The sequence below is a fragment of the Erinaceus europaeus genome, chromosome 10 (genome assembly GCF_950295315.1).
Source record: "Erinaceus europaeus chromosome 10, mEriEur2.1, whole genome shotgun sequence".
In the NCBI taxonomy this organism is placed as follows: Eukaryota; Metazoa; Chordata; class Mammalia; order Eulipotyphla; family Erinaceidae; genus Erinaceus; species Erinaceus europaeus.
Window position 1 is genome coordinate 55,182,994 of NC_080171.1, and position 16,634 is coordinate 55,199,627.

The 16,634-nt window shown below is 35.5% G+C and overlaps 1 protein-coding gene across 3 annotated transcripts in view; it reads right to left on the reverse strand.

Annotated features, from left to right (window-relative positions):
* The window catches only part of MLLT3 (MLLT3 super elongation complex subunit), a 334,490-nt gene that overhangs the window by 69,928 nt on the left and 247,928 nt on the right, over positions 1-16,634 (reverse strand). For all 3 annotated transcript variants that reach the window (XM_007535666.2, XM_060199632.1, XM_060199633.1), the window contains one exon: positions 2,139-2,822. In XM_007535666.2, the coding sequence (XP_007535728.1) occupies positions 2,139-2,822 (684 nt within the window). The remainder of the gene's footprint in view (positions 1-2,138; positions 2,823-16,634) is intronic.

Below are 16,634 nucleotides of genomic sequence, written 5' to 3' on the forward strand. Positions count from 1 at the left end.
CTCCATTTCTCTCTGTCCTATCTAACAACGATGACATCAATAACAACAACAATAATAACTACAACAACAATAAAACAACAAGGGTAACAAAAGGAAAAATAAATTAAAAAAAAAAAACCAAAAACTTATCACTATTATTTCCTAATATTAGAAATGGGATCTACCATAGGACCAAGTGATTCCTCTCCTAGGGATGTATAAAAAACAAACAAATGAAAACACAACTATCATCCAAGGAGAGAGACAGACAGAGACAGAGAATTCATAGCAAAATTATTTGTAGTAACTCAAACATGGAATCAACCATGTCTGAGATACCAAAAAACAGAAGGGTGGTTAAGAAAGTTGTGGCATATACAAACAATAGAGTATTATTCAGCTACTAAGAATGATGAAATTATCTCCTTTGTCTCATCTTAGTTGGAACTTGAGTGAATCATGCTAAGTGAGGCCAGTCAGAGGGAGAAGGAAGAGTATCAGATTACCTCACTTATAGCTGGAACCTAAGAAATAAGAAGGGTAAGACAAAACATAGAGTGAAACATGGTGCATTACAGTAAAGCCAAGGACATGACAGGGGATAGATTGAGAGAATACTGGGAACCAAAGGAACAACGGTGGAGGGGGACCTAACTTGGTGGTGATATTGGTATGTAGACACCTACCACAGAAGGATGAGAAATTTTACCCATGTGGTAACTGTCTTGTAATCCATTATTTACTTAATGAAACATCTAAAAAATAAACAAACACTGACAACCATTGAACCTTTACCAAACACTGGAAAAATTATAGTCCACTGTTTTTATACACTTCTACATCTAGTATTTTCTTTATAAAATTTCAAGACTAACTACAGAATGTTGTGAGAAAGAAATTGGTTTCTGCATAATTGAAGATAATTATCAATGACACATCCTAATCCTGGCCGATTTTCCACATTGAACATAGTAAATATAGAACAAAGAATCTAGGTTTTATTGTCAGTTTTTTAACCAGAGCATTGAGCATTTCTGTCTTATAGTGATGCTGGGGACTGAACCTGAGACATCAGACATGAAAGACTTCTTGTTTAATCACTATGCTGCCTTCTGATCTCAAAGAATCTACACCTTTGGTAACTTACCTTTTGCCAGCATTTAAACTAAGAATATCTGTTGATCACTCCATAGGACAAAAAAGAAGTATTCTAAAATTGCCAATAATTTTTAGCTAACATCTCCGTAGACCACCATCAGAAATATCAATAAGCCAAAGTAATAGGACTATAGGGGTAGATCATTAAAGCAACAGAAGAAGAACAAAATTAAAGGAGAGAGACCTTCATAGGAAATAATGTTTATTCTCTAAAAAAAAGTCATTATCTTATATTAGTAATAGTCCTATTGTTCAAAGTGTAAGATTTCTTATGTTACTAGGGGGCTAGGATAAATAAGCTGAATATTCCTCGCAATTCTGTAATTACAAGCTTAAATCTCAACAATGAATAACATTCTGAGGGAGGGCATTAGATGGTCTTTTAAGCACCCACAAAAAAACAATCCTAAAGCTAAGACCTGTAATGGAGATTACATATAACCCGTTCCAAATCAATGGCTACAGAATAAAGAAAAATGAAATATTTCCTTTTCAAAATGCTGTCACCTGATTTCAAAAGCTCATATATTTTAAAACTGATCAAATTATACACATTTAAAATATTTATAGTTTGCACTAAAATCATTTTTATAGAGTACTTTTACATCTATGTAAACTAACTCCTTCACTCCACTGGTCAAGATTAACATTACAGTTGAACACTAATGTTTTTTAAGTTTCCCGTTCAAATGTATCTTCCCTGTATTTAATAAGTTTTATTACATTTTCATATTTTCATTTTCCTCAACCAGCAATCATTGAAAAACACAGTAACTAAGTTCTATTGAAGTTTTTTTTTTTTTTTCTCTGTTCTGGAACAACTTAAACTGTAGCCTAAAAATCTACAGAATGTGTAATGGTTTCATTTCCTTTTTCCCGTTATCTAAGCCATGCTAACTCCCATGCTGCCATTTTATAGTTCAGTGGCATTGTTCTTGGCTATCTGAAGTACAATCTGAAAACTGAAAAGGGGAAAGAGGGAAACCAATGAGGCTACTCACATCAGATTTAGAGGACATATTCTCCTCCACGTCAGAATCATTGGGATCCACAATGTCATCAAACGGTGGTAAAGTTGATTTCTTCTTTTCTGATGCCTCACTTTCAATTTTGACCTTTCCCATCTTGACATGAGATTTATCTTTTATCTGTTTTTTTTCAGCAGAACAAGTGAGAATTAGTGGTGGTGCACTAGAAAAACTTTTAAATAAAGCCTCTGAGCTACTCTTTTTCCTCTTTTTGGCCGAGAGTTCTTCAGAATCTGAAATGGGGGGTCTTTTACTAGGAGCCTTCTTATCTTGCTGCCCACTGGTGATGGTAAGTAAGTTACTGTCTGGTTTTGGCTCTTTTGACATGGGTTTCGGTTCCTTGAAGGCCATCTTAGGAACTATTTTCTCTTCTTTCAGTGGTTTATTTTCTTTGGGTTTCTTAGAGGATTCTTTGGAAGATTTGTTGTGATCCCTGGAAGGTTCTTTGAAGGCACTTTTATATTCTCTGGAGTCTTTAGAAGGTTTTTCCTTGTGCTCCTTCATTAATTTGTGAGGCTTTGAAAAACTGGTGCTGCTGCTGCTGCTGCTGCTGCTGCTGCTGCTGCTACTGCTGCTGCTGCTGCTGCTACTGCTGCTGCTGCTGCTACAACTGCTGCTGCTGCTGCTGCTGCTGGTATGGACGCTCCTATTAGGATCCTACAAAAGGCAAGACAGAAATGAACGACTGCAAGCCAAATACCAGTAGTCCACAGCCAGTTCACTCCTATTCCACTTACACGAAGTAATCCTCCCTTGATGGCTCTCACATCAGTTTTAATAGAAACCAACAACCACGGCCTAACAAGTGGGAACAGGGTGTGGGTGAAATGCAGTGAATGAGGGCGACTCTGGTCAAAGAATTTAATGAGTCAAGTTATGTTCTTAATCATGAGAAGCATGGAGCTCTAAACATTTCAGTGCAACAAATGTTCACTAGAGGCTTGTCCCAGAAGAATGAAGATGGGTAAAACATGGTTCTGACTCTTAATAAGCTATGTCATATCTATGTTCCATACTTGTTCTAAGATCTACCTCTAAACTACTCCAGCAGCAGTAAGAAAGGGAGTGATTCATCCTACTATGGGAATGGGGAGAAAAATAATTCAAAAATTTATAGAGAATTCACATCTGAATATGGCCCTGGAGGATAAGCAAATAATTGAAATGGTACTTAGGAACCAGGAACTGGAATAAGCCAAAATAATAAAGAATTATAGTGCAGATTATACTGGGTAGCAGCATTTGGCTACAGATAACATTGAGAAAGAGACCAGGGTCACATAATAAAGCCAGATAAATGTCACATCTTAAATTAGCTTTCTAATATATATAACACAAATCCCCCAAAGTGAAATAAGATCATTTTGAATTTGTATTAAGAAAGATAATTGTTTGCTAGACAAATTTCATCAGTTAAGGAATGTATCACTGGTCTAATACCAAAGATAAAGAAAGAAAGAAAGAAAGAAAGAAAGAAAGAAAGAAAGAAAGAAAGAAAGGGAGATAGACAGATAGAAAGAAAATGATCCTCGGTCCACATTCTCAGAGGGATAAAGAATAAGAAATCTATCAGAGGAGGGGATAGGATATGGAGTTCTGGTGGTGGGAATTGTGTGGAGTTGTACCCCTCTTATCTTATGGTTTTTTTTCAATGTTTCCTTTTTATAAAAAAAATTAATAAAATAATAACAATAAAATAAATTAAAAAGAAAGAAATTTAACAAAGACATCACCTAATTATAATCAATGGACTGAAATGTATTATGAAATCATGAGAAAAGTGCCAAACGATATCTGTTTTATTTTAAATGTTACCATTATTTCACTCATATAAATACTTTAAAGTCTAACAATCAATATATAGCCTTTCTATTTCGAAACAGAATCATGCTTATCATTAAGTATCACCATTATTAATAAGAATAAGAAATAAAACTAGATCCTGCACATGCTAAAATTCATACCAATATTAAAGGTGATTACTTTACCCCCTAATGAATAAAAAACAAATCAAAGTCTAAATTTTCAATTATAATTTACATCTTTACGTTTATTGTATGTTTTACTTCCAAGTCCCCCACTTTAGGTCAATCCTATCACATTTGAATTATCTAAAAATCATATAGCAAATATAGTCATGAGGGGCCATGTTTTCTATTAAAAGAAAAACTATTATGCAAAGAAAAAAGTCATGCATGCAGATGAATGAAAAGATACTACTCCATGTTAATGGGAATGTGTCTATTTAATCTTACAGTTTTGTTGTCTTCCTTGCTTAACGAAAAAATGACACCGAACAATTATTCCACTTAGCTCCTCATCAAGTAAGCATTTAATTTCAAAGTTGTAAAAAATGGATGGTTACTAAGCAAAGAATGCTTTTATACAGTAAACTAGATAACTGCTTGCAAGCCACTCTAGTCTGAGATTTAAATGCAGGCTGCTAAAGATAGTAATCATATTAGTGAAACTACGTTATCTTATAAATTCTATTACTAGGCATGTTAAGCAATTGCATTTAAGTAATACTATTAATATTTAAAATAAATCATAATAGACAAGTCAAATTAAGGAAGAATGTTGTGTAATCTAATGTCTTTCAGGGTTATTTTGTTTTTTTTAATTGGTTTGTTGACTCACTGAATTTTGGCAATTTGAAATCAGTATTCTAATTATGGCTCTGGGACACCCAAGCATTGCTGTTGGATATCAACCTTCATGAAATATTGCACATGTTCTTTTAAGTGCTAAACAAAATCTAATTTACAAATATTTTTATAAATGTATATTTTAAATATACATAAACTTAAATTTAAACTATAATTTTCTTTCTATTTAAAAAAACATTATAATTAGTTATTTAATAATGATTAACAAGATTGTAGGATAAGAGTGGTACAATTTCATACAATTTCCATCATCGTTGTTCCATATGCCATCCCCTCCATTGAAAGTTTCCTTATTCTTTATCCCTCTGGGAGTTTGGAACAAAATTCTTTATGGGGTGCAGAAGGTGGAAGGTCTAGCTTCTGTTAATTGCTTCTCCACTGAGCATGAATGTTGGCAGGTTGATCCATAACCCCCCAGCAAGTTTCTATCTTTCCCTGACAGGATAAGACTCTAAGGAAGTGAGGTTCCAGGACACATTGATGAAGGTGTCTACCTAGCAGGTTAAGATGGTGTCATTATACCGTAATTTTTAATGGTAAGCATTACAGCCAATAACAAGCAGAAAGACCATCATGTCTGAGGCATCAAAGGGTCCAGGTTCAAACTCTAATACTAATATTACCAGAAGCCAGAGTTTAGCAGGGCTAAGGGAGGGGAGGAGAAGAAAGAGAAGGAAGAGGAGGAGGAGAAAAAAAAATCCATAATGATATAGCAACCCCCAAGAATAACTAGAATTCTCAATGTAAATCTAACAACTGTATATGACACCAATTATTTTGCTATAGAAAGTTTAACTTCTTTCATTAATTACATATATATGATGTTAACTACAAAACTCCAGACATTTTATAACATTATATTTCCCATACTGATCTAAGTGTTTGATAAATTGTTACCTTTTCCTTCACCCAAGGAATCTCAGCACAAGCAAGTGACCAAACCATTTTTGTTCCTTCTGCATTGCCAAAAATGTTTTCCTAAATTAAGACAATGCAGAGTTGTCTTAGAAGAGAAAAAAATACTCCATAACAATGCTCCAGACAAATAAAAATTAGGAAAATGACCAAAAAAAGTGAACGAATAGTTCTACTAAAAAGAACTACACTTACTTTGGCTTAGATTTGTGATAAATGGCGAAGGATAAGTGTATAGCATCTAGGTCTATGAGCATACAAGTAATAAATGTAAAAAAAAGGAAGCTTATGAAGTCAGGAATGAAGGTGTTACTAATACAAAATGATTCCAAGCCTACTTTCCCCTTATATATGGGGGGGTTAAGCCAACAGCTTTTTAAACTTTTATGGAACTATTAACCTCAGTAATAAAACAGACTAGACATCAGACTAATTACCATTTAATGTGAAGCTTACACATGTTGGTATAATTCAAATTCTCTTTTCCTGAGACTGATTATGAGAAACTGGCTGTCCACATCAGGGGAAGCATATGTGCATAAATCAATCTCAAAGATTTCAGGGAAATAACTGCTTAAACATAAATATATGTACTCTTACATTGACTTACAACCTGTAAATATAAGGTACAATATTTTCTCCAGCAACTCACAGATTCTATAAGTGCTTCCTGTTTTAATTTTCTGGAACAGATTGGATTCTTTAATGTATAATCTCTTCTAATACAACTTGTCAACAATTCTGACAGATGGCTTAAGAAAAGAAATGTTTCGGAAAAGAGTAGGTTTTCTGATTATATGTGGCTTTCAATTTCCATGTTATCACCATATCTTCTTCCTACTGTCACTGATAATTTAGTTATTTTTCAAGCTCCTATTCCTCTCTTCTGCCTAGCCACTTATTTCTGGCCCCTGTCCTACTTTAACTGGCTTTTGTATTGTGTAAGATTTTCAGATCACTCACAACTTGTTCAATGAATATAGCATATGGAAAAATAAACCCTCCCAACCATTTTATTAATCCAAAGCAAATAAACTCTCCTAAAGGAATTGACTTGTCCAAAGTATATCTTAAAAAGACACCTCTCAGAAACTGTAGTACAGTCTAAGGAATTACACATATAAAAAAAGAGATGGGGGGAAACATAACTATCAGAGATCATGCTTTCAAAATATAAGTTTCCTCTGTAATGTCATTAAACAAATAATGGATAACATGAGTGGATAAAATACCATCAGAGGCTATGAATAAAGTGTAACAAATCAGGACTCTGGAGGGAAAAAAAGAACTCTGAATTTGACTTACCTCCCTCTACTTCAACCCCAATTCAAACTCATTCACCTGTCTTGCCTGAACCAGATAGTTCTGGAGTTAGTGAGTGGGGTTTGAAAAATGTGGGTAAGAAGTTAAGAGCATCTTGAGAAAGGGTCAATATAGGTTTTGTGATGCTGTGTGCTCCACGTGAGAATCACAAGAATTTTGTACTTAGAAAGTTGCATAATTTGGCCAACCTCTTGGGCCCTTCAAGTACTCAGGAGACAACACCTTTAATTGGAGGAATGATTCCCCTACACCTGAAGATCAGAAATGCAAGATCAAAGGAAGGCACATAGTGCTCTGGGTGTGTCCACTAGAGACAAACTACATGCTTGTCACTACAGTGCAGGCTGAGAGGGTTGTACATTTCACCACTTACAGGACTATAGGCTACAGCCATCAAACGGTTCAATCAAATCCCCAATGGACATACAAGCCATATACCAAAGTGTGGGAAAAGGCAAACTTTGATCAATTACCCCAAAAGATATGGATGAACTATGGAGGTACAAAATAATAATAATAATAACATGGTTATTTTGATGAATAAAAGAGAAGAAAAACTACTGTAGATTGGAAAATAATTTGTTTAAAAATACAAAAATGAAATCCTCAAGTGAATAATTTAGTAAATAATATAAAAGAGAAAGTATGCTCTAATGTGCATCTTGAAGAGTCCACTGGGAGAAATCTCAAAGTCAGAAGTAAAAATAAAAAGAGGAAAATCATAATGAGAAAAGGTAAGAAATTTTATGGAAAGACTGGACAACCTTAACACACCAAGTATAGCAAGAGTTGTAGAAGAGTATTTAAAAAGGAGAAATTAGAGAGTCGGGCAGTAGTGTAGTGGGTTAAGTGCACATGGCGCAAAACGTAAGGACTGGCTTAAGGATCCTGGTTTGAGGCCCCGGCTCCCCACCTGCAGGGGAATTGCTTCACAGGCGGTGAAGCAGGTCTGCAGGTGTCTATCTTTCTCTCCCCCTCTCTGTCTACCCCTCCTCTTTCCATTTCTCTCTATCCTATCTAACAATGATGACATCAAAACAACAATAATAACTACAACAACAATAAAAAAAAAACAGTAAGGGCAACAAAAAGTAAAATGTGGAAATAAACTGGACAGCCTAGATGAAATGGATGCATTCCTAGACTCATACCACCTGCCGAACCTAACCCAAGAGGAAGTAGGTAACTTAAAAAGTCAATCAACAGATTAGAAATTCAATCAGTCATCAAAAATCTTCCCAAGAATAAAAACCCAAGCCCAGGCAGCTTTACTAATGAATTCTGTAAGACGTTCAAAGAAGAACACATATTCTCCTCAAGCTATTCCAAAATTGTAGAAAGGCAAACACTCCCAAGCATGTTCTATGAGGGAAAATCACTTTGATCCCCAAAGCAGGAAAGGGTTTTACCAGGAAAGAAAACTATAGACCTATATCCCTGATGACCATTGATGCAAAGATCCTCAACAAGACTTGGCAAATAGATTCCAACAGCATATCAAGAGACTAATTCACTAAGACCAAGTGAGATTCATCCCTGGGAAACAGGGATGGTCAACGCCAAAAATCAATCAGTGTAATCATATTAACAAAAAGAAAGATAAAAATCACACAGTCATAACAAATGATGCCGAAAAGGCATTTGACAAGATCCAACACCCATTTGATAAAAACTCTCCAGATACTGGGAATGGAAGGACAATTCCTCAACTGGGAATGGAAGGACAATTCCTCAACCTAATAAAAACCATTTATGACAAACCCATAGCAAATACCATTCTCAATGGGGAAAATTTGAAATCTTCCCACAAAAAATCAGGAACCAGACAGTTATGTCCACTGTCTCCACCATTATGCAACATAGTTCTTGAGGTCCTTACCACTGCAATCAGACAAGAGATATCAAAGACATCCAAAATGGAAAAAAAAAAAAAAAAAGAGATCAAATGTCATTCACTGATGACATGATATTATACCTAGAGAATTCCCAAAAGTCCACCATGAAACTACTTGAAATAATTAATAAATTCAGTAGAGTAGCAGGATACAGAATCAATACACAAAAATATGTGGCATTTCTGTATACAAACAAGGAATCAGAGGAAAGGTACATAAAAGACTCATTCTCACTTACAATTGAGCCTAAAAAATAAAATACTTTGAGGTGAATCTCATTAATGAGGTGAAGGACCTTTATAGCAAACACTATAGGACATTGCTGATAGAAATAGAGAAGGGCATACAGAAGTGGAAGAACACTCCTTGTTCCTGGATTGGAAGAATACTACCAAAAATCAATCTATAATTTCAATTCAATCTCTATCAAAATTCCAATGGCATTGTTCAAGCAAATTTAACAACTTGTTCAAAAATTTTTGTAGGACCACAAAAGGCCATGAATTGCCAAAGCACTTCTGAGAAAAAAGTAAAAATATCTAAGTACTATGCTTCCCATTCAGTTTATACTACAAAGCAACAGTAATCAAAGCAGCATGGTACTGGAATAAAAAAGGACACTTGGATCAATGGAGTAGAAATAAAAGCCTAGAAATGAAGCCACACATATACAACCACCTAATATTTGACACAGGGGCCAAAACCATTCAACGGGGTAAAGAAGATCTCAACAAATGGTGCTTGGAAAATTGGACAGCTATATGTAGAAAAGTGAAAGTAGAACACCTCCTAACACCATACATCAAGGTCAAATCAAAATGGATTAAAGATCTAGATATTAGACCAGAAGCTCTAAAATTTATTGAAGAATATGTTGGTGAAACTTTGCAGGACCTTCATATCAAAGATGTATTTGGAGACTCAACCCCCTACAACACCGGGAATGAAAACAAGAGTAAATAAATGGGATTATATGAAAGTAAAAATCGTCCACACATCAAAAGCAAACTACACAAGGATAACTAGGCAATCAAGTAAATGGATCAAAATATTTGCACATCACACATGAGACAAAAGGAATATATCAAACATCTACACAGACTTGGTACAGATCTACAAAAGAAGCAATAATAACCCAATTCTTCTTCTAGCGTTTGCCCTTCTTCCGTAGCCAGTCAACAGCGTCAGGTTGAAAGCTGTCAGGAGCTGCTTGTTGCTGGCTTTGAAAGTGACTGGGATCCATGTGGATTCAGTCGGCTAGGAAGGATCGTCAGTTTCCCCAATGAATGGGTACTCACGGGATGCACCAAATAACCCAATGAAAAAGTTGGACAAAGAATTAGACAGACAATTTTCTAAAGAAGAGATTCATATGCCTACAGACATATGAAGGAATGCTTCACTTCCCTTAAATGTGAGATATACAAATTAAGACTACACTAAGATACTATCTCTCACCTGAAAGACTTACATGAACAAACCAGGAAATGACAGGTATTGGAGAGGTTGTGGATTAAAGGGAACTCTGCTACATTGCTGGTGGGAATGCAAACTGGTATAGCCCCACTGAAAGATTGTATGGAGAGCTCTTAATAAAATAAAAACGAAATTATCTTATGACCCTGCAATGCCACTCTTAGGCATTTGTCCAGTGAACACTCAAATACTAATTATGAGACATAGGCACCTCACAATAGCCAAAGAGTGGAGGCAGCCTTTATGTCCATCAAGAGATCACTGACTAAAGAAGTTATGGTATATGTACTCCATGGGACATTACACAGTGATAAAAAAAGATGATATTGTGTACATTTGAAAAAAAAAGGATGAAACTGGTGGTGAATATGCTCAGCAAAAACAGATAAAAAAAAACAACTACCAACTGGTTTCATTCATATGTGGAATCTAGAGATCTGATTTATATGAACTTGCAAAAAAAAAAAAATCCAAACAAAACAGAAGCAAGCAAAATGTACAACTTGTGAAACCTTGGAGGTTTTCCTGTAAGGCTGGAGGGTGGGGCTACAGAACTCTGGTGGTGAGTGTGGTGTGGAAGTGTAACTGTAATCTTATAATTTTGTAATATCCATTAATAACAAATAAAAATATTAAAAGAACAAATAAAAAGAATATTATATATATATATATATATATATAAAATGTTCAGTATATATTCCTAACAGAGAAAAAGGTTTACAAAATTCTGGACCTAAAAATATAAAGTATCTGAACAGAAATTTAGGAACATCAGAGTAAAGCTTTAGAATGCCAAGGTAAAGGAAAATATATCAATTTTAATTTTACAGTAGGAAAAGTCTGATCATGTATATTTTTCAACTTAAACACAAGGCAAATTGAGAAAAAAAATTGAAAAAAAGCCACAAATGTAAAGAATGATCAGGATGAAAAATAAATAAATCATGCATCACGTCCTAGAAGAAAAATGCTGAGCTCTCCCGCTGAAATAATGCTGGTCAAAGGTTAAAGTTTGTAGACATTCTTTAATACAAAATTTAAGAGAGAATAGTTCAAAATAGGATGAATCAATAATATTAGCAAAGTCTCCTACAAAAAGTCCAGTGCACTATGAATATGACACAATGTTGAGTTCAAGGTTTAAAAGGTTAAGCAGCACAAAGAGTTAAAGAGTACATAAAGCATATAAAGTAAGAGGTTCTGAATACATAAGAGAAATTAAATAATTCACTAGAGTGAGAATTCAATATATCTTTGTCAAATCAAAAACGGGCAGATTTAATGAGTATAGCTATAATGAAAATTATTTTTTTTAAAAATATTTATTTTATTTATTTATTCCCTTTTGTTGCCCTTGTTGTTTTATTGTTGTAGTTATTATTGTTGTTGTCGTTGTTGGATAGGACAGAGAGAAATGGAGAGAGGAGGGGAAGACAGAGAGGAGGAGAGAAAGATAGACACCTGCAGACCTGCTGCACCACCTGTGAAGCGACTCCCCTGCAGGTGGGGAGCCGGGGTTCGAACCGGGATCCTTATGCCGGTCCTTGTGCTTTGCGCCACCTGCGCTTAACCCGCTGCGCTACAGCCTGACTCCCATGAAAATTACTCTTAAAAAACACCTGTAAATTTGATTTAATATTATACATAAAACTTTCTAACTCTGAATAAAACTTAAAATTCATATATATGCCCAAAGAACACTGGCATAAATGAAACATAAAGTTATCATAAAACAAACTTTAAAATATTTTATGTGTTTGAATAGATGTCGCTTGACTGTACTCTAATGAAACAATTATATTCACCAAATGAAAGTAGTATTACATGTAAAATCTAGAAAATAAAAACATGTTCTAGGGAAACTGCACTCATTATTTTTGGATAAGATGAGGAAGGAGAGAAAAAGCTTGCATAAGCAGGTCTGCAGGTGTCTATCTTTCTCTCCACCTCTCTGTCTTCCCTTTCTCTCACCGTTTTTCTCTGTCCTATCCAATATCGACATCAATAACAACAATAATAGCTACAACAATAAAACAACAAGGGCAACAAAAAGGAATAAATAAATATAAAAAATTTAAAAAATACACTTAACTAGAAAAAGACACAAAGTTGGTAAACATTATCAAATACAATGAAGTTGGGAAAAGAAATTAATCTGACCATATTTGTACTTTAAAATAAAGATAGCAGTGTATATTTATGGTTCAAATTTACTGCAGAGTTTATCAGGTTACTTCTAAATACAGGAACCAGAATGTAGGTTTACAGAGATAAGAGCTAAGGAGAAATGGTTGGATGGAATCAAAAGGTAAAAAATAAAGGAGATCTATGCTCCACTTTTCAAAACCAATTTAAAAAGGTAGGATTTCTTGAACTTAAAAATCATAATCTATCATAATAGGAGAAAAATCAATAAGAAGACAGCCATTTATAAGAAATTAAAATTAAGTAGTGAAATAGCAAAAGAAATAGCCGAATGGTTTAAAATGATTGATTGCATGAGTTTAAGTGTGAGTAGGAGCAATGAGTGTGGGCTCAAGGTAGGAGTAGAGAAAATGGACTTCTAACGATTCTTATGTGATATTTAGTATGTATGTACTATTGATGATTTATTTAAAAATATTCTTACAGGGAGTCCGGCGGTAGTGCAGCAGGTTAAGCGCATATGGCGCAAAGCGGAGGGATTGGCATAAGGATCCTGGTTCGAGCTCCCAGCTCCCCACCTGTAAGGGGAGTCGCTTCACAAGCGGTGAAGCAGATCTACAGGTGTCTATCTCTTTCTCTCCCCTCTCTGTCTTCCCCGCCTCCATTTCTCTCTGTCCTATCCAACAACAATGACATCAATAATAACTACAATAAAAAAACAACATGGGCAACAAAAGGAAATAAATAAATAAATATATTTTTAAATATTCTTATAAATTGATAAAATTATGAAGCAGAAAACATTTCAACAACTGGCAGGAATAAATTTTACAAAGAACTGAAGTTTATGAATTAACAAGGTTACACAGAGGCAACCATATCCAAACATTAACAATATCAATGTATTGATGTACTCAAGGATAGAATCTGGATAATAAAGAATCCCTGCAATTCTACCTGGCTATGAGGTATACCAAATATTTATTAAGACAGCTTGATCTAAAGCCAACTATGATTGGGAAGTAAAGGAGACCCATTTGAGGCCTTTCATAAAGAAGTCAATAGGAATAACGTATTTTAAGAAGGTTATCTAGTAGCAATGTGGAAGAGAGACTGTAGCAGGTAGAAACTAAAGGAAGAAAGGGCCAGTTAGAGGAAAGATTATTATACTGGGGATCACAGTGGTGGCAGCAGTGGTGACAATTTACTGAACCTAGAGTGGTACAGACTATTGTAGGAGTTTTATAACTATTTACTTAACAAGATGGATAAGTAGCAACTATTATTAGCACCAGCTCACAAGTGAAGAGGTTGAAGCACTACGTGCCCCAAACACACACACACACACACACACACACACACACACACACACACACACACACACACACACACACAATTCCAATCCAGTGTTTTGTTCTAATACCTACATACTCAACCACTGTACAGAAGTACAAAGCCAACTGTCAACCCTGTCAACAGAACCTGAGCTGGAGGTGAAAGGAGGATGAGCAGACATTTTGATGGAGGAGCTCAGTGACTTTAAAGGAACACACTGAGCATGACTATTCTTTAGGATAAACAATATAACTGAAGTCTTTATTTAGTTCCAGTAAAGGGGGTGCGACATACTACTTTTTGTTAGGTGACAAACAACTTAGCTTGAAATTAGATGTTCTCCCTGTATACATTACAAGTGACTTCAGTTACAAATAAATACTTCTTTTTACAATTTAAAAAAATTATTATTATTATTATTATCTTTATTTATTGGATAGATATAGCCAGAAATCAAGAGGGAGGGGGTGATAGAGAAGGAGAGAGACACTTGCAGCCCTGCTTCACCACTCATAAAGCTTTCCCCCTGCAGGTGGGGACCAAAGGGGTCCAACCTGGGTCCTTGAATACTGTAATACATGTGCTCAACCAGGTGCACCACCTCCCAGCCCCACAAATAAATACTTTTTAAATTGAAAGATTAAAATAGAGATTTGGAAGGTTTGTGTGATATTAGAAAAGCAGCTTCTTCTGTAAAGCCCCTGCCTGAAATGTCTCCAATTATTTTTCAGATTATCATAAAGCTGGAAGAAACAACATCTCAAAATTGTTCTCACAGATCAATGTAAAAAAATTCCACACTATATCTCTGATAGGACAAAAATATACCGCTCAAATCAAATAAGTGATCATTTCCAAAATGAGTAAGAGTAGACAGCTAAAGAAATAACTGTACGTGAAAATGAGATGAAGAAGAAAAATTCTCTGAGTAGAGTGTGTGCACTGTCATGTGTACAGCCCAAACTGGCACCCTGGCAACACAGGGAAGTGTCACAGCACTGAGGAAAGGAAGCCCAAGTGTCTCTCCCTTTGTCTGGATGGTTCTATCTGAATGAAAAAGTTGGCATGGAGGTAGAGAAGTCATCCATAAATGAAGATGAAGGGGGAAAGTAGATATTCTTAAGGGCCTCCACAGTGAATATTAGAACAATATGGGAATTTGAGTGATTGAGGTAAACAAGGAAGCAATAAAAACAACTTTATTTTTTATTTTTATTTTTTAATATTTTTGCTACTAGAGTTATGCCTGGGGCTCTGTGCCTTCACAACTCTACCACTGCTGCAGCCACTTTTCTTTCCCCTTTGAGCTAAAGAATGAGGAGTGACACCACCATACCACTCATTACAAATGACCTGGGACTAAGTAAGGGTGCATAGTAATTTATGTGCTTTACAATTTATGTTCTTTACAATTTAAGTCAGAGAAATAACTGTAGAAATAAATGATAATACATGGGTCAATAAACAGTTTGTATGGATTTACAATTGTTAGAAATTAGCCTAGTCCTATCGCCCTTTGAAATATAACTAAAATACAGCTACTAGCTATAGACAAAATGGAGGACCCCCCAAACACTTCATCTGCACTATTCCAGCCTTTAGGTCCATGATTGTTCAGCAATTTGTTTAGCTTTGTATGTTAACTCTCTTCAGCCACCAGGTTCCAGATGCTGGCAGGATGCAACCAGACTTCCCCGGACAGACAACCCCACCAATGTGCCTTGGAGCTCTGCTTCCCCAGAGCCCTGCCCCACTAGGGAAAGAGAGAGACAGGTTGGGAGTATGGATCGACCTGTCAACACCCATGTTCAGCGGGGAAGCAATTACAGAAGCCAGACCTTCCACCTTCTGCACCCCACAATGACCTTGGGTCCATACTCCCAGAGGAGTAAAGAATAGGAAAGCTATCAGGGGAGGGGATGGGATATGGAGTTCTGGTGGTGGGAATTGTGTGAAATTGTCCCCTTCTTATCCTAGAGTTTGTCAGTGTTTCCTTTTTATAAATAAAAAAAATTAAAAAAAGAAAGAAATTAGCCTATTCAGTTCTACTGTTTTGTAAGTGACTAAAATGACTTTATAAATTGCCCATATCTATAAAGCAGATTACTATAATATTATCTATGTCATTAAGGCTAAGTTGAGGACCAAGTTTAATATAGGTAATGTGCCTGTATGCGCTATATGTGATGTTGCTTTGCACATGACAGGAGCTATGGAAGAGCTCTTGCTGATGACACTACTACTGTTATAGACAAGAACAGAAAAGTTATAGTTTGTACAGCATAACACAATGTCATCAAGTGAGAAACTACAAAAGTAGGTGCAGAATACACAAGGAAAGCAGAAATGGGAACGAACATTAAGAGAGGAAGAAACTCTAGAATACCCTGAGCTTACAAAGAATCAGCTGTCCTGCTGAACTGAAAAAGTGCTCTACTTCACTTGCCATTAGAGAAATACCTATGAAAACCACACACTGAGATTCCACCTCCCATCTGTGAAAACGGCCTAAATCAACAAAACAGGAGCTGATAAGTTTTGTTAAAGATGTGGAGCAAAAGGAACTCTGTTATACTTATGGTAGGAATGCAAACTAGTACAGCTCCTATGAAGAATAGTATGGAGAATCCCTAAATAAAAATGAAAATACCTGATGATCTACCACTTTTAAGCATATATTCAGAGGGAATGAAAACACCAATTCAAAGGGA